Source organism: Sus scrofa, chromosome 14 (genome assembly GCF_054392235.1).
Source record: "Sus scrofa isolate SSC_HxYL_T2T_F1_AM1 chromosome 14, Sscrofa_HxYL_maternal_Yorkshire_Landrace_v2.0, whole genome shotgun sequence".
Lineage (NCBI taxonomy): Eukaryota > Metazoa > Chordata > Mammalia > Artiodactyla > Suidae > Sus > Sus scrofa.
This window is the reverse complement of record NC_139396.1, coordinates 68,225,363-68,253,152: the sequence shown is the minus strand read 5'-3', so window position 1 is coordinate 68,253,152 and position 27,790 is coordinate 68,225,363. Positions and strand designations below refer to the sequence as shown.

General features: G+C 39.0%; 1 protein-coding gene and 1 long non-coding RNA gene across 28 annotated transcripts in view; both read right to left on the bottom strand.

Moving 5' to 3' along the window:
- Positions 1-27,790, bottom strand: part of MTMR3 (myotubularin related protein 3) — a 147,926-nt gene that overhangs the window by 41,130 nt on the left and 79,006 nt on the right. For 12 of the 26 annotated variants that reach the window (XM_084993619.1, XM_084993614.1, XM_084993618.1 and 9 more), the window contains 4 exons: positions 23,393-23,443; positions 16,068-16,153; positions 8,018-8,107; positions 7,500-7,616 (listed from right to left, as the gene is read on the bottom strand). In XM_084993619.1, coding sequence (XP_084849745.1) covers positions 7,500-7,616; positions 8,018-8,107; positions 16,068-16,070 — 210 coding nt within the window. In that variant the 5' untranslated portion in view covers positions 16,071-16,153; positions 23,393-23,443. Of the gene's footprint in view, positions 1-3,395; positions 3,429-7,499; positions 7,617-8,017; positions 8,108-16,067; positions 16,154-23,392; positions 23,444-27,790 lie in introns of all 26 variants that reach the window. The other 14 variants (XM_084993611.1, XM_013983032.3, XM_013983035.3 and 11 more) reach the window with 3 other exon arrangements.
- On the bottom strand, positions 8,903-15,547 carry LOC146396640 (uncharacterized). Of its 2 annotated transcripts, none has more exons than XR_014825925.1 (2): positions 10,529-15,547; positions 8,903-9,321 (listed from the first exon to the last, which is right to left on the bottom strand). It is a non-coding gene; the product is annotated as an uncharacterized LOC146396640 (long non-coding RNA). The 2 variants fall into 2 exon arrangements; XR_014825926.1 differs by having other exon boundaries at positions 8,903-9,009; positions 10,529-13,594.

The window sequence follows — 27,790 nt, the reverse complement described above, 5'->3', positions numbered from 1 at the left end:
AATTCTTATCTGTGTTCTAAGGGGGAAAAAAGGAGCTTTAGCCCTCTGTTTTTAAGTCCTTAAGCACAAGGTGCTATGAGAAACTGGAGTTGATGCACCTAAAAATTATTTCAAGATCTATACATCTAAGAAGGAAAAAAAATATATATATATATATCAATAAGGATATATTATAAAGGAGTAATAGGAGATTAAAGGATCAGAAGAGGACACTCATCTGTTCTCAGGCCAGTCCTCTGGGTAGCCTGAAAAAGAGTCATGCTGGGTTTTGTGCTGTTTTGGTTTTAAGCCTACACCCTTGTCCTCTCTCCACACACCCACACAAAAGCTGCCAGACTGGTAATTAACAGGGAAGCCTACATTCTAACCTCAGTCTTCTAAAATTTTATCAACTAAAATTTTGCCTGCCTCCTGATTTCCCTGGACAATCTTCCAACTTTCCTACATGCCACCAGCCTCTACTTTCTGAACCTCGGATGGTCACAATTTAGGAAGCTAGTTCTAGGCACAGGGAAAAGGGAAGAGCCTGGGATGGAATGAAAGTGAGCTTTACAAATCCACGTTCTCTCCCAGCAGTCATCTGCATCCCTGGTCCCCTGAAATCACCTTTTCTAGAAAACCTGCAAACCAAGTAAAGCTATTAGCGACTGCTAAAGGGAGTGGACCAGCCTGTGCTATTTTGCTACTGAGAACAGGTAAGTTTTACATTCCTGCTTTGGACTAGAGCACAAGAGCCTATGTGCAGACTTCCAAAACACAAATTTGCAACACCTCAGAGCACCCAAAACATTTACTACCTAAATGCTTTCAATATAGAAATTTTCATGTATTTTAACACTGAAGGAAAGATAAAAATACTGGATGCTAGTTTACAGATACTAGCAAGTCACCAGAAACAACCATGTGTACTCAAGTCATAGATACAGAAAGCAGCAGATTTTAATAATCATGCAGACTGCCACATGCAGGGAAGTTTAGTATGCAGCAAGAACAAGGACATAAAAGAGAAATACCTGATTTTATATTAAATAAATATCTCCCCTTTTTCTTCCCCTTTCACCTCAATGTAACTCTTCAATGTTTCCCCCCCAGATTGCCTGTTCTTCTCAAAAGGCAGAGCTGGCCACCTTTTCCTCTTTGTACATCTAACCAAAACATAGTAAGGTTCTGTATCTTTTAAAGGCGACTTCACTGATTTAGGCTCCTAAACTTTCGTCACATATTAAGGAAGACCTCTTACCATTTCTGTAACTAGACATATCCAACAGTCAACTTCATAAGCAAGGGATTACAGATTCAAGAGCCAGACCATTTTATAACCCAGGAAGGTTAAGCCAATACACTAAAGCTGGTGGCAAAGTCAGGACCAGAATCCATGTCTGCCCTCTAGCCCAGGCTCCATCAATTATATATGACACTCCTTTCTTTCTTCCTTTAAGACTGTCCTTCCCTTCTGTATGACCTCAATTTTAGTTTTTCTTTCACAGTTAAGTAGCCTCTTCATGAGGAATCTTCAAGAGGTAAAGATTAAGGTAACTAAGATTAATTTAGGGTAATAAGGTAACAAGGTAACTAAGATTCCTTACAGGCAATTCTATCTATGAAAGAATAGGAAGAAATCAAAAGTCACATTCAAATCCTCTCTAACCCACTAATTCACTGTTTGGTAGCAAACCCCTTTTCTTTCTGCCCCTTTCTCCTCTACCTTTCTACTTGCCAGGCAAGTTTCTCTTTACAGTGCTTTTTCCTCATGAAAAATCCAAACTCATGCTCAAAATACATCAAACACACTCAGTGCTGTTAATTCCTCAAAAGGTCAAAAGTGACCTCATATACACCACAACTCATAAGAGCATCAATCCAAAAAAGCAGAAGAGCAGCAATTTAAAAATTTAATAGACATGCTCAAGTATTAAAGATCCATAGTACCGTCTCATTCCAGAGGGAATTTTATGTCAGCATATCCTTCTATATTTACCAAAGTTCATTCTAGGAGGGTGGGTGGAGTGTATATGCATGCAAATGTGCATTATTTTTAAGTATCAGAACTTAAAAGTGGGATGTCTACTTTTTAAAAACAAATGCCCTTTCTGTAGCATGAATGCGAAGTACTAATCTTGCATACACATTTGAACTCAAAATGGCAGTAAAAGAGTAAAAATGAAACAAGCAGTAAGTCTTAATTAATAATATGTAATACACTACGGAAAATCTGGGCTATAACTCTTATGATTTAAAATCTAGTCAGAAGGAAGGAGTTCCCATTGTGGCTCACTGGGTTACAAACCCAACTAGTATTCATCAGGATGCGGGTTTGATCCCTGGCCTCACTCAGGGGGTTGGGAATTCAGCACTGCTGTGAGCTGTGGCACAGGTCACAGACGCAGCTCAGATTCTGAGTTGCTGTGGTTATGACAGAGGTCAGCAGCTGCAGCTCCAAAGCAACCCCTAGTCTGGCAACTTCCATATACCACAGGTGCAGCCCTTTTTTAAAAAGAAGAAAATAAAGAAAATAAATAAGTAAAAACTAGTCAGAAAGAGAAGACTGTCACAGGTTAAATACCCAAATTCTTGGAGTTCCTGTTGTGGCACAGTGGAAACGAATCCAACTAGTAACCATGAGGTTTTGGATTCGATCCCTGGCCTCCCTCAGGGGGTTAAGGATATGATGTTACCGTGAGCTGTGGTGTAGGTCACAGATGTGGCTCATCTGGCGTCGCTGTGGCTGCAGTGTAGGCTGGCAGCTGTAGCTCCAATTTGACCCCTAGTCTGGGAACCTCCCTATGCTGCAAGTGCGGCCCTAAAAAAAAAAAAAAAAAAAAAAAAAAACACCAAAGTCTTTATTGCTCACCTTTGGTATTTATTTACAAGATACCCTTCCAAATATTGATTTCAGAGGCCTCTTCTGATTTAGAATGCTAAGGCTGAAGTGCAGTAACTGTTAACAATAACCTCCTTTTGATGCTTGGGGAATAAAGATTTTTCATACACAACAGTTAGTCAATGGAGAAAATGTGGGAAAATGCTAAGGATGCTTTCCAATTATACTTCTAATTCATTCCTAGGAAGCATAAACAGACTAATCTGGAAACAGAAGTTTTAATGTTCTTTTAAGTACTAATATTGATTTTACAAATTATTTCTGGTTGAAATTCAGTTTACGTTTTTTGAAAATCACAATTCCATATGCTTGTGTTTATTAATCTGAGGTGCTTTATCTCCACCCCACAAATTGTTCTCATACAGGGTACCACTAGAACCTTGTCTAATATGAGGGAAGGGACTCATGCAGAAAGAACACACTTTGCTGATTTGCAAGGTGAGCATCTGACACTCAAAACCAGTTTGTTCCAAGCAGAGATGCAACAACCGCCTAGGATCCTCATGCTACTTACTAGGATTTCAGAAGCAGCAGATTGAGAGGCAGTCTATTGAATTACACAACAAAAATTGTTTCAAATTTTCATGAACTCCATCAATTTGAACACTTTACTTGTATATAAATTAGCTGAGCAAAGAAATATACATTTACATATGTAAAAATATAGTTTGGGAAAAGCACAGAATGGGAGCAATTCATACCATAAATGCCACAAATGAACTGTACTACAGAGATTCTTTACCCTAGAAATTGGAAACTTGATATCCGGTGAATGTGTGTGCATTAAAGTAATGGTGTATCTCAATGTGCTGTGAAATTAAAAGAGACTATATGGTATCAGGTAGCTATTTAAAGCTTGATAGTAAGTCAGTTTTCTAAAGTGCTAAATGTGTTGATTTAAAAGCATACAAGAGCAGACGAGGCTCGGAGCCTACATTGCTGTGGCTCTGGTGTAGGCCAGCAGCAATAGCTCTGACTGGACCCCCTAGCCTGGGAACCTCCATATGCCAAGGGAGGGGCCCAAGAAATGGCAAAAAAGACAAAAAATAAATAAATAAATAAATAAATAAAAGCATACAAGAGTTCCTGGCACATTTGGGCTTTGATGGTTGATATGCTTTATAATATATATCTATTATATATTATAGTTATATTACTACTTCATTTTATATATATACTATATAAATACAATAACCTTTAAAGGAGGTTTCTTAATTTCACATATTTTATAGAAATATTTATCTGCTGAGGGAGGAAAAGAGGGAGGGACAACACAACCAACTCTCTAGTCTCCATCCAGGACCTAGTGTAGGAAGAGCCATTGTTTCCTAGAGTAACCACTGGTTATAGGAACCTTAGCACTAATTGTGATGCAATGAATTTATTTGTATGGAGAAATCCTAGGCTCTCACTTTTTTTTTCTTTTTTTTAGCCCTTTTATTTTTATTTATTTTGTCTTTTTGCCATTTCTTGGGCCGCTCCCACGGCATATGGAGGTTCCCAGGCTAGGGGTCTAATCGGAGCTGTAGCCACCGGCCTACGCCACAGCCACAGCAACATGGGATCCGAGCCTCATCTGTGACCTACAACCACATCTCACAGCAACGCCAGATCCCCAACCCACTGAGCAAGGCCAGGGATGGAACCCACAACCTCATCGTTCCTACTTGGATTCATTAACCACTGAGCCACAACGGGAAATTTGGCTCTCATTTCTGAAATGTTTAAAGTCACTGCATTGCCAAAATACTTTTGCTTAACTACTTTTCTGAGCAAAGCCGTTATCTTGGGCTTTTTAAGTTAACAGGTAGGCACTATGCCTCAGGGGTTATAGTGCTAACTGGAAAACACTTTAAGGTGAAAAACTGGCTCAAAAGTAAGTAAGGGGAAGTTCCCATCATGGTGCAGTGGCAGCGGAAACGAATCGACTAGGAACCATGAGGTTGCAGATCTGATCCTTAGCCTCGCTCAGCAGGTTAAGGATCTGGCATTGCCGAAGCTGTGGCGTAGGTCACAGACGTGGCTCAAATCTGGCATTGCTGTGGCTGTAGCACAAGCTGGCAGCTACAGCTCTGACTGGACCCCTAGCCTGGGATCCGCCATACGCCACAGGTGTGGCCCTAAGAAGACGAAAGACCAAAAAAAAAAAAAAAAAAAAAAAGCACTATATCTCCATCACAATGGAGGACCAACAATTCCAGTAAACAAAATTTATACACCTACTGTTAGAGACAAAAATGACTCATGCCTACTTATACAGAAGTATGTTTTAAAATGAGCTTTAAACCCAAAAGGGTTTTTAAATGGCCTAATATCAATTTCAAACCCATATTTACTTCAATTTATTTAATATTTATTGAACACCCATTGCACAAGGAGACATACTGTATTCTGAAGACAAAAAGATGAATAAACAAAAAATTACAGCATATCTGGTAAATGTTGTAAAGGTGTGTTTAAGACACAGAAAAAGGCAGAGGGGAGTGTAATCAACCATCAAGGAGGGAACTAGGATGAGAAAGGCTTCAGAGAAGAATTTAAAACCTGAACTGGGTCCTGACAGATGAAAAGAACCTGCCCTGGGCAGAAGAAGAGAGAACTCAGACATGTGAGGTATGGATGAGAGTACAAGGAGGGTGGTCTTACTAATTCAAAGGGGAGAGGAAGGAAATAAGGGAGACAATAAGACAGAAAAGCTGTCTGGGACCAAGGATCACACCAGTTAGCCTGACACCACGCCAAGTAACTTCATCTTCGAAGTAAAGAAACACTGAAGGACTTTAGGCCAATGAATGCCATGATCAAATCCATGGTTTCTCTCCAACAGACCTTATTCCCAAATAGATCTCTAATAGTCTCTGAAATATTTGGCCATAACCAAAAAGCTGAGCAACAGAGGAATATATGGAAAAAATGCAATGATATTATCTCCATATGCAATTTAATTTCAGCAATTCTAGATATTTAAACACAAAATTAAATTAGGATATTCTACTAATAATTATTTCTACTAATTATCATTATCTCCAGAGTAGCTAGTCTGGTTGCTGGGATGTTACAGGAGATTCCATCCTGTCCCCTATCATGGTCACCAAATTCCAAATGGACCCTTCTGAGCACAGTGCTATATTGTATGAAAGCACATGCCTCTTTTCCTTGATGAATCAAGTATGGTTTTTTTAGCTGATTAGAAACAAACAAAATAGCTATCAAAATAGATCAAAGCCCAAATCTAGAAGCCAGAAGGAACTCAGGCCACAATGACTCCTAGTTAAGTAAATGTGCTTAACTACAAAGAATAATAATAAACACTAATATAATAAATGCAAATCACAGAGAAAATGTCAGCCATTTGAGTCTTGACAAGGGAAAAATGTGAAGAAGGAACTGGGTAAATTATGGACCTCTGAGTAAAATAAAATTTTTCTAAGAATCCCAAAATGAACCTTACAACACACAATCTGAATGAAAGTATAATCCTGAGCTTTTATAAGACGTCATAATACACTTCTTTGTGCTAGAACCAAAGTGCAAAAAGCCATAATACTGTCCAGTGAGGAAGGCAGAAGACATTCATTTGATTGAAGTACATGAACTTTCACATCCTTGTGGTGAAAAGCTATTATTTGTAAACCTATTTTTTTTTTTTTTTTTTTTTTTTGGTCTTTTTAGGGCAACACTGGTGGCACATGGAAGTTTCCAGGCTAGGGGTCAAATCAGAGCTGTAGCCACTGGCCTATGCCACAGCCATGCCAGATTTGAGTCACATCTGTGACCTTAACTGCAGCTCATGGCAACACCAGATCCTTAACCCAGGGATCAAACCCAGTTCCTCATGGATACTAGTTGAGTTCTTAACTGCTGAGCCATAATGGGAACTCCCATTAATTAAACTATTATTGATGGCAGCATACTCGAAGAACCAGTTCGCTGAGGATATCCTCATTAACTGAAAATGATAAATGCACTCTTGAGAATTGAGAGCCTTCCCTCTTTTCAGCAATGTATTGTCTCCATTATGCAAATAAACATTGTACTTTTACCACTATGCAGCCATTAGAGTAAGTGCATCCTATACTGGAAGTGTTCTCAGCTCAAAGTATCTCTCATCCATCATTTGACATTAAGGTCCAGGACATTTTCTTCAACTGAGGCAATCAGTAAATTATGAAAGACTGAAGAATAGAAGTTCCTATGTGATGCAGTGGGTTAAGGATCCAATACTGGTGCAGCTGTGGCACAAGCTGCAACTATTGTGCAGGCTGGATATCTGGCCCAAGAACTGCCACAGGTGCAGCCACCCCCTCCTCCACCAAAACAATGAATAAAAGCCTACACAGCATTTGCACCCTTACAGAGCTTAATGATATAGCATTACCTACTGTAAAACATACAGTGTTACAAAACAATGGACACCTTAAATAACAACATGTAGTGGTCAAAGCATAAGGGTTGCTAGCTAACCTAGTGTCCTCTGAGTGCTAAATTCAGTGAGAGAAAAGCAGAGCACACAATGTTTTCACACCCAACCCCATATAACACTCTTTTTGAGAACATTAACAAGTTTTTTTTACTTTCTCCATTTCCTTTAGTGGGAAAACAGTTGACAATCACTTACGTTAACAAGAGACTCCTTGAACTTAATGTGAAGTCTGTAATTAGAAAGGGCAATGATGGCATCCTCAGCACGGCCCACATACTCTGTGCTTTCTCCATGAAGTTCAAGGAAAGGAACCTACAAAATGGAAGAAAAAACCCTTCAGAGTTCTAAAAGCAGTAAAGCAAAGTCTTCGAATAGTGTTTAATATCCATTCACCTGACCTGTCACTCAAAACAGTACATAAAGGGTAAGGGACTTAAGGAGGATGGTTTAGATCTACAAGATAAATAAAAACTAGTAAATCATATTCTAGGCTACTGAAGGAATGACACAGAGAAGATGATCTCAAACAGCGAATTCTCAGTAAAAAGTTGACCTAAAAGGAGAGATGTTTTCAGTTTACATTTCTATCATGCATATGGTTTAGGAAAAAAATACATTTTATAGTGTCTCACCTCAATCCATTAGCTCTGCTACATTGTTACTATAATGCTTAATACTCATTCCACACACAAAAATAGACTGACTGACATTACCTGAAGATTCTCATCCTCCCGGATCAGCTGTTTCCTGGGAAAGATCTGATTGGCCTGGATGCACTCAAGGCTGTGCCGAGTCTCTTCATCCTGGAAAAAACCCCAATGTTTGAATAATTTCAAAGCTCCTAGTCAGCCATATTTGGTTTTTCTAGTAGCACAATCACAATGAGAGTCCATTGGCCAAGGTTCTCTAGACAGAGAACACACCAATGCCAAAAAAAGAAAAAAGAAAAAGAAAAAATCAAAGAGGTTAAGAACATTTCTATCAGGCACTAATAAGTTCTCACTATATTAGTTGTAAGAGAAACCAAGATACAGTGGGTTTTTTCCTCCTAAGTTATAACCTTAAATTTCTATTTTTGAAAGATACTCTCTGAATTATTTAAGAATGAAGTGTGACTGATGTCTGGAATTTGCTTCAAAATATTTGGAGAGGGGAGGGTAATGAGGAAGTGAACGGGGAATAAATGAAACAATTGTCTGTGAGGGATAGATAATTCATGAAACTGTTAAGTCTAAGTTCACCATACCACTGGTTGTATGGGAATTTTACATAATAGGCAGGTTTTTTCTTTTTAATGTGAATTCAAGAACTGAACTCTCAAGCTAAAAATGTGTGAACAACTACCCTAGCTTAATCTGCCTCTTATTATGAATTAGATTTATTTCTATTAAGGCAATTTCAAAAGCAGCAGCAACAAATTTGAATCTAAATGGCAGTTGAATTGAACTAATTATAATTTATATTAAATAGTAGTCTTTATGAATCGTTATGCTATAGGAAGGCTGGGGAAAAAAGCAATCTATTTGAGAGTCTGTGAATTATTATTATTATTTTTTTTTTTTTTTGTCTTTTTTCTATTTCTTGGGCCGCTCCCGCGGCATATGGAGGTTCCCAGGCTAGGGGTCCAATCGGAGCTGTAGCCACCGGCCTACGCCAGAGCCACAGCAATGCGGGATCCAAGCCGCGTCTGCAACCTACACCACAGCTCACGGCAACGCCGGATCCTTAACCCACTGAGCAAGGCCAGGGATTGAACCCGCAACCCCATGGTTCCTAGTCGGATTCGTCAACCACTGCGCCACGACGGGAACTCCAAGAGTCTGTAAATTATGATGGAATCTGTTTACAGACTAAATTTTTTTTTTTTTTTTTGGTCTTTTTGCCATTTCTTGGGCCGCTCCCGCAGCATATGGAGGTTCCCAGGCTGGGGGTCGAATCGGAGCTGCAGCCGCCGGTCTATGCCAGAGCCACAGCAACGCGGGATCAGAGCTGTGTCTGCGACCTACATACACCACAGCTCACGGCAACACCTGATCCTTAACCCACTGAGCAAGGGCAGGGATCGAACCCGCAACCTCATGGTTCTTAGTCGGATTCGTTAACCACCGCGCCACGACAGGAACTCCAGTTTTTAAGAACAAAACTGTACCATGTTCAACTAAGAAAACCAGAATTATAACCACTAGTTAGTGGATATTTCTGCACATGCTATTTAACACAATTCCAACAATTCTTTAAATTGCCTCAAAGAAAAAAAAAGTCCTAATGTACAAAACTTAGTATTAGGGTTTTAATCTTAATCATTAAACCCTAATACTCTAGCACTGTGGTTCTCAAAGTGTGGTCTGTAGATTCTGAGACCCTTTCAGGGCCTGAGGTCAAAACCACAGTCACAATAATACCAAGATATTATTTGCCATTTTTCACTGTATTGACATTTCATATCAACAAAGCAAACTGACTTGGTGGGTAAAACTGCTGGCACTTTAGCACAATCAAGGCAATAGCACTTGATAAAGCAGGGGGGGAAAATTTTATTAAATTTTGATCCATGAGTCTTTAAAAAAAAAAAAAAAGAAGAAGAAGAAGAAAAAATACACAGGAAACTCTTCTGTTTCACAATGAAGTACAATGATTGTCCCAAGGTAAAGTACTTGTGCAACTATTTCAGTTACGAGCTGACCTAGCCACTTTTTTTCCCCACTGAGTACCATTTTTAATTGAAAGAATAACTGACAGACTACGGTAATTCAGACTTAAGCACCTAGCAGATCTTTTCTCCAAACATTAGCTGCCAATGATAAAGCTTTTATGGAAAAATTAGAATTTTGGAAAGCCTATCATCTGCCACCATGAACTTTACAGCACCCACAGTGTATGGAATTTCCCAGGCTAGGAGTCAACTCAGAGCTGCAGGTAACGGCCTACACCACAGCTTATAGCAACGCCAGATCCTTAACCCACTGAGCGAGGCCAGGGATTGAATCCACATCCTCATGGATATTAGTCAGGCTTGTTACCACTGAGCCACAACAGCAGTTGGTGTGTTTTAGAAAGGGTGATATGACATGGCTTGGAGCCTCTAAAAAACATAATTTAGGGAGTTTCCGTCATGGCGCAGCAGAAACAAATCCAACTAGGAACCATGAGGTTGCAGGTTTGATCCCTGGCCTCATTCAGTGGGTTAAGGATCCAGCCTTGCCATGAGCTGTGGTATAGAACACAGATGCGGCTCGGATCTGGCATTGTTGTGGCTGTGGTGTACGCTGGCATCTACAACTCTGATTAGACTCCTAGCCTGGGACCCTCTATATGCTGCCATGGGTACAGCCCTAAAAAGACAAAAATACACACACACACACACATATATATATAATTGAGGGTGTACAAAGAATGGATCTACTCCTATAAATACCAAAGTAACTTGTTAGATGAATACTTGCGTATCAATCTATTCAATTTTATTCCCTTCCACTCATTTCCTCTAAAGTCAATGATAGGGTGGAAGAATAAGGGACACAGTCATATCTGAAAGGAATTTATGTTTTCTATGAGTATTAGAATTGATTACAAAGAAAAACAGCTAATTCCCTTAAGAGGTACTTCTTGACTTAAAAGAACACTGAGTATAGACTTACACATAACTAAAGAGAAAACATAGGAGAAACCTTGAATTAGGAATATTTTTTTCGTAAGTCAATATGGAATAGGCAGGAAACATTATGAAATAGGGAAAAGCTTCTTAAAATCATGACATAAAAGTACACTATAAACATGCCTTCTCAGCATCACATTTAACTCTTTAAACTTACATAAATATATAGGCCCTAAACTTTTATTTTCTACAAGATCATCTTGAGAGGTACCCATTTTTATTTATTTATTTATTTATTTTGGTCTTTTTAGGGCTGAAACACAACATATGGAGGTTCTCAGGCTAAGGGTCGAATTGGAGCTATAGCCACTAGCTACAGCAACATGGGATCCGAACCATGTCTGCGACCTACACCACAGCTCTCGGCAATGCCAGGATCCTTAACCCACTGAGCAAGGTCAAGGATTGAACCCCTGTCCTCTTGGATACTAGTAGGGTTCATTAACCACTGAGCCACAACAGGAACTCCCCCCAATATTTAAGTCATTCCCTGACTAGATTTTTAGTGACTTCTAAACAGCATAAAACTTAAACAGTATAGCAGACTTTAAAAAGCAAAAACAAAAAAACTCAGAGAAGTCATTTACCAATTCATTCTTGCTGGCACATTCACCTGGGTGTTAATCCAGGCCAATGTACATAACCCAAGTAGCCAATGAAAACTGAAGACAGAATGATTTTCAACATAAGAGAACCGAAAATCAGGCCAGCAAGAAAAAAAGCATCAAGGGATACTTTTTATAGTAAATAAAATAAATGCTTTTTAAAAAGCTCTCAGTTCATATTACCTGTTAAGGCTTCTGAATTAATTATCTCCCTTGTACATAAAAATGCATTTAACCCCCAGGATTAGGATGAACTATTCACTGACTTTCCAAGAAGAATGGTAAAAAACATTACTTGAATCAACTGGTTACTTTATTACAATTGCTGGGTTTCATAGGTAAAAGGGAGGCCAAACTGGAGAGAGCTGACAAAGGAGGAGTTGGAAGAAAACAAAAGGCAATGAAGAAAAAGTCTGGCAAAGTCTAGCATGTGATAGCCTGAATAAGAGACTTGAAAACAAATTTCTCCCTAGGCTAGCTATAAGCAGAAATTTATTAGTACTAGAAAATGTATTCCACATGGTCAATTTCCTGGTATTGCTTGAGGAACACCAGGCATTGTGGAATCTGGTACTTCTTAATCTCCACCAGCTAAGGTCAGTGGGGTCACCCATAAAATCTTGAAAAGGGATCAGTCACCACAGTTCCAGGCTAACTCATTAAACTATGCAGCTAAAAGAAATAAGTCTATACCTCAGATGGGGAAATTAACATTAGATATAAAGATCATGGGAAGTAGAGGCTGATCAGTGGCAATGCCTACAAACTAAATTTATATATAGCATACCTGAATAAAAAACAACTCTTGAGAGTTCCCTTGAGCAACAGATTAAGGATTTGGTGTTGTCACTAAATCGGTGCAGTGGGATGGGTTCAATCCCTGGCCTGGGAACTTCCACATGTTGCTGTGGGCATGGCCAAAAACAAAAAGCAAACAACTACCACCAAAAAAACCCTACTCCTAAGTGTGAAATGTGTAGGAACATTTGATAAATGTACAAATGATGCTGTGAGCCACACGGGAAGTCCAATAAATGTACAAATGGTATACATTTACATCAGTCCCACTGTCAATCTCAGTTATCATTCTTAAGACTGGTATTAAAGGCCATCAAAAATAAAAATTTCCTTGATACAATGCTTGTGATTTGTTTCAAAATAATCCAAAGAGGTAGGGGTGAGGGAGTGAAATGAAACAAGTATGGCCACGAATTGATTATTACTGTAGCTGGATGATGCATGCATGAAAGTTCATTATACTATTCTCAATTTGCATTGGCTTAAGATTTTCCATATTGAAATACAAAAAGATTTTCCTATAAAAGCATTTTCCTAATGTTTATTAACCTTCAAAAAAAGACTTTAATTTCATTTAAAAACCTTTACAAATATGAAAGAATGTTATTCAAATTAGTACAGAGGTATTTACTTTAAGAAAGAAAAAGCAAATTCAGTGCTCCTGAATTCCTATACCAAAAAATAAGAATGACATATGACCAAAATGCTAAAACAACAGAATATATTAATTAATATTAAATCAATGGCTCAACAACTTGCAAAATGTTATGTAGCTAGTAAAAAAAAATAGGAATTGGAGTTCTCATTGTGGCTCAGCAGGTTAAGGACCTGAAGTAGTCTCTGTAAGAATGTGGGCTTGATCCCTGGTCTCACACAGAAGGTTAAGGATCTGGAACTGCCACAAGCTGCAGCATAGTGACAGATGCAGCTCGGATCTGGTGCTGCCATGGCTGTAGTGTAGGCACCAGCTGCAGCTCCAATTCAACCCCTTGCCTAGAAACTTCCATATGCCACAATTATAGTCATGGGGGAAAAAAAATTAGGAATCCAATGAGTCAACAAGGGAAAATGTTTAATTCATTTAGAGGAATTTTATTAATTTCAACTAAATAAAATATACATATGAACATAAACTAGTTAGAAAGGAATATAATCATGGGTTTTGGTGGAAGAATTATGAGTACCTGTAATGCTGCTTTATGAAAGATTAAAAAAAAAAAAAAAAAAAAAAAGACACATGGCCATACTGTTTCTGAGCTATTGCACATAGAACTATCTCCAGAGTACACTAGCAAAACTGTCTGCAGGGCACCAGACACCTCAGTAGCATCAAAATGAGGACTACATGGTTATAGCTATGCAGTATACAATTAAGGACAATCCCTCAGTTTAGAACAGGGATACTTTCATAAGCCTATCATTTGGTATTCATTAGCACTGGCATATACACCATATATATATTAGGCAAACATCGTGTGTGTGTGTGTCTGTCTGTCTGTCTTTCCAGGACCACACCCACACACAACTTTCTGGTGTATTCTATACCCCAAACATTGAGGAGCTTTTTTGCTTTTTAGGACCACACTCTCAACATGTGGAGGTTCCCGGCTAGGGGTCGAATCAGAAATGTAGCTGCTGGCCTACAGCAGAGCCATAGCAATGCAGGATTTGAGCCACATCTGCAACGTACACCACAGCTCACTGAGCAAGGCCAAGGATTGAACCTGTGTCCTCATGGATACTAGTTGAGTTCATTAATCACTAAGCCAAGATGGGAACTCCTAGGCAAACATTTTTAACTCATTAAAAACTTGTGAAAAGCAATAAAATAAAATATAGTCTCAAGAATAATATTAAGAGTTCCTCAGAGTTCCCCTTGTGGCACAGCAGAATGAATGTGACTAGTAGCCATGAGGTTGCAGGTTCGATCCCTGGCCTCAATCAGTGGGTTCAGGATCCGGCATTGCCGTGAGCTGTGGTGTAGGCCAGCAGCTGTAGCTCCAATTCAACCCCTAGCCTGGGAACCTCCGTATGTCGAGAGTGTGGCCCTAAAAATCAAGAAAGTTCCTCAATGTTTGGGGTATAGAATACACCAGAAAGTTGTTATGCCCACAAACTACAAAAACACTGGCAAAGATTTAAGATGCAAGTATTTACCTTTCTCTTCACTTTAACACTTCTGCACAACTAGTTTTTCTACTTTTATTTTGTTTTTTAGTTTTGAAAAGCATTTTCCACCCACGTCCCTAATGAAGCATGAAATTAACAAGGCCTTTTCAATTCCTTCCTGTGCCAGCATGAAACAGTTTTGGACCTAGAAAACATCACCAAGGTAGAAGCAAGACAATATCACAGAGGACCATTTCTTTTTTTAAACCTTAAAGTACTATTTACATATTCTCAGGATTGACAGAAATGTGGCTGGCTCATTGCTCCATCTTCTGTGCCTGAACTGGGTCCTAAATGGCCTATAAGCCACTAAAATGTCCATGATATGCTTTTTAGTCACAGACATTGGCAGAGGATGTGCAAAGCTACTTCACCTTCTCTGGGGTAAAAATGTTGCCTTAAAAAGATAGAAGAGGGGAGTTCCTGTCATGGCTCAGTGGTTAACAAACCTGACCAGTATCCTTGAGGACTCGGGTCTGATTCCTGGCCTTGCTCAGTAGGTTGAGGACCTGGTATTGCCGTGAGCTGGGGCACAGGCCGGCAGCTACAATTCCGAATTGACCCCCAGGCTGAGAACCTCCATATGCTGTGGGTACCTTCCTAAAAAGATTCCCCACCTTCCAAAAAAAAAAGAGAGAGAGAGAAGAGATAGTAGGGAATTGTTTCTTTCCAAACAGGTATATTCATAGAGTATGTGTATAAACTATAAATTCATAAAGAGTATGTGTATTACTGTATCATAATTCTCTTATATACAATAAAACACACACACATACACAGCTAAAGCAAGAGAGAGAAAGAAAAGTTTTTAACTGTATCTTGCTTCCTAGAAAAGGAATAAGAGATCTAGAGTCCAAGAAACACGGTTGTAGTCTTGACTCGAAGTAGTCTAACTCAAAGGTTTAAAGTTAATAGAAGTGAAGCTAATCTAAGATAACAGAACACTCAATTTTTACTAAGTAAACAATAAAAAAGAGAAAGAATGAACCTAGAAACTATCATACCATGTGAAGTTAGACAGTGAAAGACAAATATCATATGATATAATCTATATATGTGGAATCTTAAAAAAAAAATGAACTTTTTTGCAGAAAAGCACAGACTCACAGGCTTTGAAAAACTTGTGGTTACCAAAGGGGACAGGTTGGGGTTGAGTGGGAGGGATAGACTGGGGATTTGGGATTGGCAATATGCACACTGAGGTATATGGAACATCTGGCCAACAGGGACCTGCTGTATAGCACAGAGAACTCTCCACCCAGTATTCTATGATAATCTATATGGGAAAAGATTCTGAGAGAGAATGGATATGTGTATATGCATGACTAGGTCACTTTGTTTTGTACAGCAGAAATTATCACAACCTGTAATTTAACTATACGTCAATAAAACTTTAAAAGTTCTGGGAAAGAAAAAAATGAAGTAATTTCTTAAAAAAATCAAAATGGGTATTATTATATCTTATATATACTAGTATCCACTTAATTGTCAGGATAGAGTTCAAGTCCAATTTTCTTGTTATTTCTTTGTACTTACCATGACAAGAGGCCCAGATTAGGAGGCGAGATCCTCACTCCTTCTTCAATATCTTGGCAAGGCTTTTCTTTCCTTTATGCTTGGATCTTAAACATGAAAAAGAAAAAAAGATGGGGGAAAAAAAAAAAAGGACAAAATTAACAATTTTCTACCTATTTGGCCACACTCTAATTAAAGGAACTGCATATACAAGGACCTAAAGATCTGATGAGAGTCAGTCAAGAAAGAGATGAAGTAGTCAAATATAAACTCCCTATAATTCCTTTGTGAAAATCCTCCTGATCTTAACCTATGAAGCCAAAAAACAGTAAAATCCCATATCCCTAATGTTGATAGTAATACAAAAAATATTATAAACCTTAGATGAAAATAATACTGCAATAATTAAAACCAACCTGCAAATGCAAAAACAGTATTCCTGTATATTACAGAATGTTTTTGTGGTTATCTGTAAATTCAAAATGGAGCTCATCTGTGGGAACCAAACTAGCTTAGTAAACAAAATATGAATAAAATTGTGTTATGCTCACTGAAAACTCACGTAACCTGCACTAATACCTTTACCTGGTTTTTAAAAACAACTATAAGAGCAGGGGAGGAATATCTAACTAGAAACTCAAAGACAGACTAGTAAGGGAACTAACATCTTTAATAAGTAGCTTTCTTTAAAAAAAAAAAAAAAAAAGAGGGAAAAAATAGACCCATTTTAGGGAGTTCCTGTGGTGGCTCAGAGGAAACGAATCTGATTAGTATCCTGTGGATGCAGGTTTGATCCCTAGCCTTGCTAAGTGGGTCAGGGATCCAGCGTTGACATTGAGCTGTGATGTAGGTCACAGACGTGGCTTGGATCTGGCATTGCTGAGGCTATGGTATAGGCCGGTAGCTATAGCTCCAATGTGACCCCTAGCCTGGGAACTTCCATATGCCGCAGGTACCACTCTAAAAAGCAAAGCAAAACAAGCAAGCAAGAAAGAACGAAAGAACGAAAAGAACGAAAGAACGAAAGAACGGAAAGAACGGAAAGAAGGAAACGAACGAAACGAACGAAAGAACAAAAGAACAAACGAACCAAAGAAGGAAAGAAAGAAGAACAAATGAACGAAAGAACGATCAAAAGAAAGAACAAAAGAAACGAACGAACGAAAGAAAAATAGACCCGTTTCAAAATTGGCACGAGGTTCTGGCGTTGTCACTGCTCAGGTCGCTGCTGTGGAACAGGTTTGGTCCTTGGCCAAGGAGCGTGCCACAGGCAAAGCCAAAAAGAAAAAAATCTGTTTCACACAAAGCCACCATTTCTAGTTTGCTAAACCCATGAATAAAAAATATTTTAAGCAGTCTTGGACTCAATATTCAAAGTAAACTATGACCAGTAAAAGTGAGGAAACAGAGGACATCTAGAAATAGCAGGGCCTGAACACATGGAGCCTGCATAGTTGTGAGCAGAAGAGTAATGAGATGACTTATTTTAAAGGATGGCTCTGGCTGTAGGGTGACTATATTGTTGGGGATGCTGAGGGGGCACAGAAGGAAACAGGAAGACCTGTTAGAAGGAAACAATCACAAGATAATAGCTATGGAAAGGTGAGACATTGCTGGATTCTAGATATATTTTGACATTACCTATGGGATTTGAGCTAATGAATTCGATAAAAGAAGTCACTTTTTAGCCTCAGCAACTAGAAGCAAGGATTTTCCATTTCTGATGAGGTAAGATCATTAAGCAAAATGGATTCCCCACTCTGTGCAGAGACGAAGAAGATGAGGAACAGAGATTCAAAGGTTCTGTTTTAGACACGTTATGTGTATGATGCCTATCAGACAGCCATCTGAGGATACCAAGTACAGAGCTGAATAAACCATCCTGGAAATGAAGACCATGGAAGCTGGAAATAATAACATAAATGTGGGAGACATCAGTGGGTAGACGGCATTAAAGCTAGTTAATTCAGGAGCAAGTATAGACAGAGAAGCTAAGATCAAGGATGGTGGTTTGTGGTACTCTTGTTTAGGAATTAAAAGGATGAGGAAGAACCAAGTGACTCCAAAACAAAGCAAGCCAGAGTCATCAGTCTTACCATTCTTCAAATCTTGTCTTTTTGATATGATTTAGCTCAAGAACACAGATCAACACAGAATCATCTCATTTGTTCATTTCAAAAAGTATCTGTGGAGTTCCCGTCGTGGCGCAGTGGTTAACGAATCCGACTAGGAACCATGAGGTTGCGGGTTCGGTCCTTGCCCTTGCTCAGTGGGTTAACGATCCAGCGTTGCCGTGAGCTGTGGTGTAGGTTGCAGATGCGGCTCAGATCCCGCGTTGCTGTGGCTCTGGTGTAGGCCGGTGGCTACAGCTCCGATTGGACCCCTAGCCTGGGAACCTCCATATGCCGCGCGATCGGCCCAAGAAATAGCAACAACAACAACAACAACAAAAAGACAAAAGACAAAAAAAAAAAAAACAAAACACCAAAAAGTATCTGTTCAACATCTATTAAATCCCAGGAACTGCTCTAGATTTGGGGGAGAACTGTGACCAGAAAGTCACAGAGCTTAATTTTACTGCCTGCCTTCCCCACTAGAAACAAACAAAGAAACATGTTCATTTCAGGTAGCTAGTAAATGTTACAAAGAAAATAAAGCAGGGTTTAGGAATAAGGAGTAACAAAGAAGTGCTGTTTTAGATGGGGTAGCAATGGTATGTAAAGACCTGTTGAAATTAAAATAGAGAGGAGGAAAAGCAAAGAAATTATTCCTGAGGATATGAACTTACTAGAAAAAAAATTTTTTTTGTCTTTTTAGGGCTAGAGAAAAATACTATAAAGATCACTTTAAAAGAAACACACCTAACTGGATGAATTGTTTTTTAACTGTCCTAATGTGCAATGCGGGATCCCAGCCTTGTCTATGACCTATGCTGCACCTTGCAGCCATGATGGATCCTTAACCCACTGAGCAAAGCGAGGAATTGAACCCTGATGGATGCTAGTCAGGTTTGTTACTGCTGAGCCACAACAGGAACTCCCACTTCAGTCCCTTTTTATTTTTTGGCTGCTCCTGGGGCATACTGAAATTCCCAGGCCAGGGACTGAATCCAAGCCATAGTTGTGACCTACACCACAGCTGTGGTAATGCCAGATCCTTAACCCACTGCAGCATAGTGGAAACTCCCAAATCTACTTCTTTTGAGTTATTCGAAATATAGCAGTTTGAATAGGTATATGATACTATCATTAGACATTTTATCTTTTCCCCCCATTTTTATGGCCACACCTGTGACATATGGAGTTCCCAAGCTAGGGGTCAAATCAGACTGTAGGTATGGGCCTACACCACAGTCAGACCAGATACAAGTCGCATCTGTGACTATGCCATGGTTTGTGGCAACAACGGATCTTTAACCCACTGAGTGAGGCCAGAGATCAAACCTGTATCCTCATGGATACTAGTCAGGTTCTTAACCCTCTAAGCCACAATGGCAACTCCTAGACATTTGATTCTACACGTTTTTCCTCAATTAATGTATCAAATTTCTTGTGTCAGTACATACTTCACAGGGCAATTCAGTATTCCAATATTTCAATACACCATAATTTAACAATTCATCCATTGCTGAGACGCTGAGGTTATTTCCATTTTTCCTACTACCACCAAAAAAAAAAAAAAAAAAAAAAAAGCTACAATAACCATCCATGGCCACCTCTGCACAAGTCACTATTTCTGCAGCCCTGATTCTTAAAAAGAAATTTACTAGGTGAAAAGATACACAGCACACTTGAGAGGGGTGGAGGGATCATTGCTGTCAAAGATTACAAATATTCATTCTATTTATTAAAATGTAATTCACCAACAGTTAACTAGTTAGGAGTTCTAATATTCTATAATTTTAAAAAGTTAAAAATAAAAATGCACATAAGCATTATTTGTTCTAATTCTGAAGCATGTTTGTACATGTACAGGTACAATCATTGTTAACAATTGTTACCTCTCTAAGAAAGAAAGCAGAAGTAGGGGACTTTTCAGTTGTTATACTTTTAGAATTACTTTACCCTCGGAGTTCCCATCGTGGTGCAGTGGTTAACGAATCCGACTAGGAACCATGAGGTTGCAGGTTCGAGCCCTGGCCTTGCTAATGGGTTAAGAATTCAGTGTTGCCATGAGCTGCCGTATAGGTCACAGACACAGCTTGGATCTGGCATTGCTGTGGCTCTGGCTTAGGCCGGCGGCTACAGCTCCGATTTGACCCCTAGCCTGGGAACCTCCATATGCCGCAGGAGCGGCCCTAGAAAAGGGAAAAAGACAAAAAAAAAAAAAAAAAAAAAAAAAGAATTACTTTACCCTTGTAATTAGGAAAATAAACTTTTATAAAAAGATATTTTGAAAAAGGAAATTCAAAATAACATTGCATAAAAGCTTTTCACTTATAACCTAAGAGTGAGTTCCCGCTGTGGCACAATAGGATCGTGGCATCTTGGAGCAAAGGGACACAGGTCCAATCCCCAGTGGGTTAAGGATCCAGCATTGCCACCACTGCGGCTTGGATCTGCTCCCTGGCCCAGGACCTCCATATGCTGCAGGGCAGCCAAAAGAAAAAACACCTAAGGCTAGAGTGTAAACATAATAACCTCAGTCAGAAAACCATCAAGGATATACAGCAACGGCTCCAAAGACAGGAAAAGTATGAGTCCTGAATCTGCCATGTACTAAACTCTATGAACTCTAGAGGGTCATATGCTACTACTTGACCCTTTACTACTTCAATATATACTTTATAAGAACAAAAATAATCTCATATAACCACAGAACTAGTTTTCAAATTCAAAAAATTTAACACTGACATAGTACTTCAATCTCCTTTTTATATTCCAATTTGGCCAACTGACCCAATTACACCCGTAATAGAAAATTTTTTTTCCTCTATAAAAGATCCAGTCTAGGATCACAATGGATCTAGCTGTCATCTCTCAAATTAGTTTTTTAATCTGAATGCATATTAATTCCAATAAAATGTTTTCTGGAATCAAAATTAATAATCTAACATCTTTCCCTCCAAACCCAGACCATGTTTCTTCAGATAACATAACACTTCTTTCTATTTCGCAAATTTGTCTTAGATGTCTTCTCTAAAGTTAGTAATGATTCTAAAGAATCTGTAAAAATTAAACACTGAAGAATCAAGTAATACCTCAGGATTACATTTCCTTCTCTAAAGGTCTAATACACAATCCACTAGGCCAAATGAAGGATAAATTCTTACTGAAGCAGAGTCAAAATGATTTCTCTTTTGTTAACATATGTATGAGAATTTGACAACTGGGATCTTCAGGCTTTGCTAGGCTCCATCATGTGACTTTTCACAAGTCAGAACAACTCCATGGATGTGACTTCTGAAAAATCTTTACAAAAGTGAAACATTTATTTTCCTACTTAACATGGAACCTCACCTTTCAGGCACCTGTTAGCAAGAAATTATGCAATTCCTAACTCCATAACTAAAACTCACACCTGCAAACAATAACTCAGCTGAAAGAGATACTGACAAACCTGGACTACAAGAATAAGACTAGAAGTTCCCTGATGGCTGAGCAGGTTAAGAATCTGACACTGGGAGTTCCCATCGTGGCTCAGTGGTTAACGAATCTGACTAGGAACCATGAGGTTGCAGGTTCGATCCCTAGCCTTGCTCAGTGGGTTAAGGATCCAGCGTTGCCGTGAGCTGTGGTGTAGGTTGCAGACACAGCTCGGATCCCACGTTGCTGTGGCTGTGGCGTAGGCCGGTGGCTACAGCTCCAATTCAACCCCTAGCCTGGGAACCCCCATATGCTGCAGGAAAGTGGCCCAAGAAATGGCAAAAAGACAAAAAAAAAAAAAAAAAAAAAAAAAAAAGAATCTGACAGTGTCACAGCTGTGGCTCTGGTTATTGCTATGGCACAGTTTCAATCCCTGGCCCAGGGACTTCCACATGCTGAGGGTCCAGCCAAAAAAAACCCCCGAAACCCAGATTATATGTTCTCCATGAGTCTTCTCCTACACACTAAGGAAAAACACAATATCCTGGATTAACAAGATGGTAACTAATCTCTACCTACTAGAACCACAGACTCTAATCATTCTCCCTTAGTCTTTCCAAACACACAAAATAAAAACAAAAATCCTAATTAAAATGAAATTATACTGAGAAGACACTGGTATCTCAGGACTCAGGGGATGCTTGTATGAACAAAAAATTCAAATACAAAGATAGTTCTTGCCTTCAAAGTATTCACAATACTGTGAAGTGAGAAGCATAACTAATAAGGCAGATATGAAATGTAGAAATATAATTCCATGGGGAGGCAAAAGACAGATAAATGGATTCTTATCTGGGCATTCAAGGAAGGCTTTATGGAACACTAGAGCTTTTAATGGCTGAACCAGCCAGACTGAGACGAAGGAGAAATATGAACAGTACAAGCAAAGAATGAGACACACAGACAGACACAAAAAAAGGGCAAAATACTGGATAGTGTTTGAGGGACAGCAAGCAGGTCGGTGTGCCTACAGCAAAAGATGCTCTAGGTATATGGAGTAAATGGGTACCTAATTGCAGGAAATGTGTTTAAAGCCCATTTGTAAAGAGCCTAAAATGCCACGCTAAGGAGCTTGTTCCTTATTCTGGAAGCAATGACAAGCTAAAGATTCTGAACAAGAGAACGATTTGGATTGAGAAACTTAAAAGCCAAAGCAACAACTTCTCTTTTCAATAAATTTAGATGATAATTTCCTAAACTAAACAAGTGGCAGAAACAACAGGCAATATTAAAGACTTAGGGAGTAACAGATCCGCACAGGTCTATGTAAAGGAAGAAAGGACATGGATTAACATTCACACTGGGGACAGGACTAACAAATCTTTCAGAATTTACTTTCTAATTCGATGTCACATTAGTACCATTAAGTGCAGTAATGAGGCCTTGATTTTCACACGGATTTAACAATTTAATAAAACTCAAAATAAGAATTAAGTTTCAATTTAAAGAACTCCATCATGTTAAAAATAATTTTAAACAAAAGATTAGGGCTACAACTCATTTAACCTTAAATACAAGTTTCTAAGCACAGATATATTATACTATGGCATAATTATATATGGTAAAAATAATCTAGCTTGAATCCTAGTGGAAAAAAAAACCACACCAAATTTAGCAATTTAACATTAAAGTGACTATTCAAGAGTTCATCTAAAAATGTCTGCCAACAAATAGGCCCCCCAAAGTAATCTGTACATTATCTTTTGACGCCTCAAAACAGCAGAGAGTAGTACAGGATAGGGAGTGGGGGGACAAACTTACCCTCAAGTTTGTCCCAATAACTTTTTCTACTCGAGTATTTCACAAGAAAATCTGCAAAAGAAAAACCAGTTTTACAATGACAAATATCCTAAGTATCAAGTTAAACCACTTAGATCTCCCCACAGAACTACAAGTTGGAATGCCATACCAACACATTATTTTTTTTAATGGTTACAAAATGAACTATTTAATCAACTACAGGTTTTAAGAGTGTTTAATTGTGCAAAATGGTCCATGTTAGGCCTTATTATGCCTTTAGAAATTGCCAAACTGTACAGACACAGCTTTCCAAGAACTTTTAAGGACTCCTCTTTAAAGGTTTTTCTCTATCAATCTAGCATCAGTTCTGATGGCTTCTCAAGTAAACTTCTGCCACTAAAGGAACAAGTACTTTTTAAAAAACTAAGAAGATCACAGATCTAGGCTTGGACTTACAGTTTAAGGTACTCTGTACACATAATTGGATTCTACCACAGCATCTTTTTTGTGTAAGGAAAAAAAAATTAAGAAAGACGGAATACAGTCTAAAAACACAGAATTCTTGTTGCAACTAGGCAACAATTTGACCTTTACAGAGATAAAAGACCTTATCAACCTGATTCCTTTGTAAGGACTTCTAGCTGTATTTGCAAAACAAATCATCCTTTTGAGCTGTTTACATAGTGTGAAGTCACATATATGAACAAAACTGTACAAAACATCAAAGTCCTAAAATTTGTCAACACATCACATTATTCCCATAACCTCCAGAAAGATTTTTTTAAAACAAGTAGGAATCATAAACAGGGGAGGCTAGGGAGTTCCCGTCGTGGCGCAGTGGTTAACGAATCCGACTAGGAACCATGAGGTTGCGGGTTCGGTCCCTGCCCTTGCTCAGTGGGTTAACGATCCGGCGTTGCCGTGAGCTGTGGTGTAGGTTGCGGATGCGGCTCGGATCCCGCGTTGCTGTGGCTCTGGCGTAGGCCGGTGGCTACAGCTCCGATTCAACCCCTAGCCTGGGAACCTCCATATGCCGCGGGAGCGGCCCAAGAAATAGCAACAACAACAACAAAAAAAAAGACAAAAGACAAAAAAAAAAAAAAAAAAAAAAAAGCTAAAAAAAAAAAAAAAACAGGGGAGGCTAAATTTGCAATAATAAAGTGTTTTAACAACTTTACAAGAACCGTTTTTGACTCCCAGTAACTTTCAAATGTTTTAACCCACGCCATATTAACCACATGCTATATGGAAAAGGAAATAAAGCCATTCATAATCTGTGACTTCAGATACAAATAATTATTAGCATCAAGATTGGTCCAGTTAAGCTATTAAACAAGGTACTATACAATACAGCAGGAAAGTCCAGGGGTTTTAAATCTGTAGGAGCTTTTCTTGCTAGAGTATAATTTTTACTGAGTATTTGTACACTGAATGGAATAGTACTCAGCCATAAAAAAGATAAACTAATGCCATTTGGAGCAACATGGATGGAACTCTATATTCTCATACTAAGTGAAGTAAGCCAGAAAGAAAAAGACAAATACCATATGATATCACTTATTTGTGGAATCTAAAATACGGCAAAGATGATCCTATCCACAAAACAAACAAATCACAGCCAAAGAGAGCAGACTTACGGTTCCCAGGAGGAGGGAGTGGGATGGATGGGCCGGTTTGGGGTTCTGGGATGCAAACTGTTATATTTGGAATGGATGGGCAATGGGGCCCCACTGTACAGCACAAGGGAACTGTATGTGACTGGGTCACTTTGCTGTACAACAGAAATTGAAGAAGCACTGTAAATCAACTATAATTTTTAAAAAATTTTTTAAATGAAATACATATTATAAAAATTTTACATTATACGTTTTCCTTTATGCTATAGTAAGGTTATTATTGATATTTTTAAATTACGTCTGTAGTTACATTATATCATCTGTAAATTTTTTTTAGGATAATAAAATATTCATTAAAAAGAACAGATACTGGGTCTCTTTGTCCTTAGCTGTTAAAAAAAAGAACCAGATAAATGGCATATATAAAGGCACACTCAAACTTAAGTATTTAATGCAAAAAAAATAAGACATAGTTCATTGTAACCTAAGATGTGTCAGAGCACTACAAGCTTAACTGCCCAACACCACCCAACTACTAAGAGTTCAGAGGAGTGACAACTGAGGAAGGTTTTACGGGAGGTGGAGAATTTCAACTGGGTCTTATAGATTAAGCAGAATTTAAATAGAGAAAAACAGGATGGAAGCCAAGTGAGAATGGCTATTAATACCACAGTGGGAAGAAAGCATGACATTTTTAGGAACTAAGAATGGGAAAAGAAGAGGGAGAGTAAGCTGTCCAAGAAAACTGCAAAACTGTAAAGCCTGGAGTTCCTATTGCGGCTCAGCAGGTTACAAACCTGATTCGTATCCCTGAGGATGCAGGTTCCATCCCTGGCCTCACTTGGTGGGTTAAGGATCCTGAGTTGCCGTGAGCTGTGGTGTAGGTCACAGATTCAGCTCAGATCCCTCCCACGTTGCTGTGGCAATGGTGTAGGCCGGCAGCTGTATTTCTGATTTGACCCCAAACCTGGGAACTTCCAGGTGCCTCAGGTGCAGCCCCAAAACAAAAACAAAACAAAATATTAGGGCCCGTAGTGAGTAGAAAAAGGACAGTATTGTTAAGAAATGAAGAGTAGCTTCCAAGGAAGCAATACCAGCTATGATACACTGGCTTTACAGGTGGCCTCCCAAGCAGATGTATGTCCAGCCAGTAGGTGTAAAACAGGATTAAATTGAAACGACAGGTCAAGTCTAAAGTAAGAATAAAATGATGGTGCTACATTTACTTCAAGGAAATCACCACACCTACTCTAAGAACCCTATGACATGCTTTAGAAATTATTCGATAATTTATTCTGTCAAAGATATGAGAAGTCCAGGAATTCCCTGGTAGCTCAGCAGGTCAAGGATCTGATGTAGTCACTATTGTGGCATGGGTTCAATCCCTGGCCCCAGAACTCCCACATGCTGCTGTTGCGGGGGGCGGGGGGGGAGATATGAGAAGTCCATTAATACAGAAGTGTTTGCATAAAGTTTCCATGGATATAAGCTCTAAGACATGGACCAAACAACAGGAAGATTCAACAAAAAGGTGCAGGCAGGTCTGTTTCAATGCCAGCAATGACTCCCATAACCACAACCAAACATCTACCTGGTTAGAAACAAGTATGTCATTGTGAAACACTGCCAACAAAATTTTTAAGGCTGCCCATGTCTCTCAGGACAATTTGCCAGATAAAGTCTGTATAGAGAAAAAATCTGAAAGAAGCTCTCTGGTGCTGGTGCTACAAGCTACCTTCTCATGAAACCAAAAGGTATCCTGTGATACCAGTCATATAACCTCAGTGTAGGACAGTTGTGCTTGGGTGACCTTAAACAGTCGTATATTTGAAGAGATAAAATGTAAAGATGTTAAATCTAAGCAATTATCTAAAGTGTCTAATAACAAGGGATTCTTAAACACATTAAGCACTAATACACAGCCAGCCAGGACACTGGGGTGGGGCAAGGGTTAACTATGGTCACCCTATCTGGGGACTAGTGCTAAAAGAAAAAAAAAAAAAATCTTTCTGAATTTAGCTAAAATAAGACGGAAAAATTTTACAATCGTGTATTCAACTAGCAACAGAATTTTATCTATTTTAAGAGGAAACCCTAAAGAGAATAAAAACATACTTGGTTATTAGAGAAAGCACAAAGACTTTCTGGAAGCTAATGAGATAATGATTAAGAGGAAGGGTATGGAGGCCCTGAGAAGGCTAACGACGAATGGACACCTACATGCAATAATTTGTCATCATCTGTATGTCACCTAAATCAGCTTCAACAAGGGCAAAGAGGAACACCAGTTTGGACCATTTATATAATAAAGGAATCCAAACTCAGAAACTATTAAATCGAACCAAATTCACAAGGAAAAACTGAGATTCAGGCCAGGCTTCTTTAAACTGGGGGACTGGGGGGGGGGGGGGTGGAGGGAGTGACCAAAGCAGCACTTTTTTTTTTTTTTGTCTTTTGTCGTTGTTGCTATTTCTTGGGCCGCTCCCGCGGCATATGGAGGTTCCCAGGCTAGGGGTTGAATCGGAGCTGTAGCCACCGGCCTACGCCAGAGCCACCGCAACGCAGGATCCGAGCCGCGTCTGCAACCTACACCACAGCTCACGGCAACGCCAGATCATTAACCCACTGAGCAAGGGCAGGGACCGAACCTGCAACCTCATGGTTCCTAGCCGGATTCGTCAACCACTGCGCCACGACAGGAACTCCGCAGCACTTTTTTTGGCTAGGCTACATTTTAACTTCAAAAAAAACAATTCAGTATTTTTACCAAGTCCATCTGATTTTCAAATGTAAGATTAAGTGT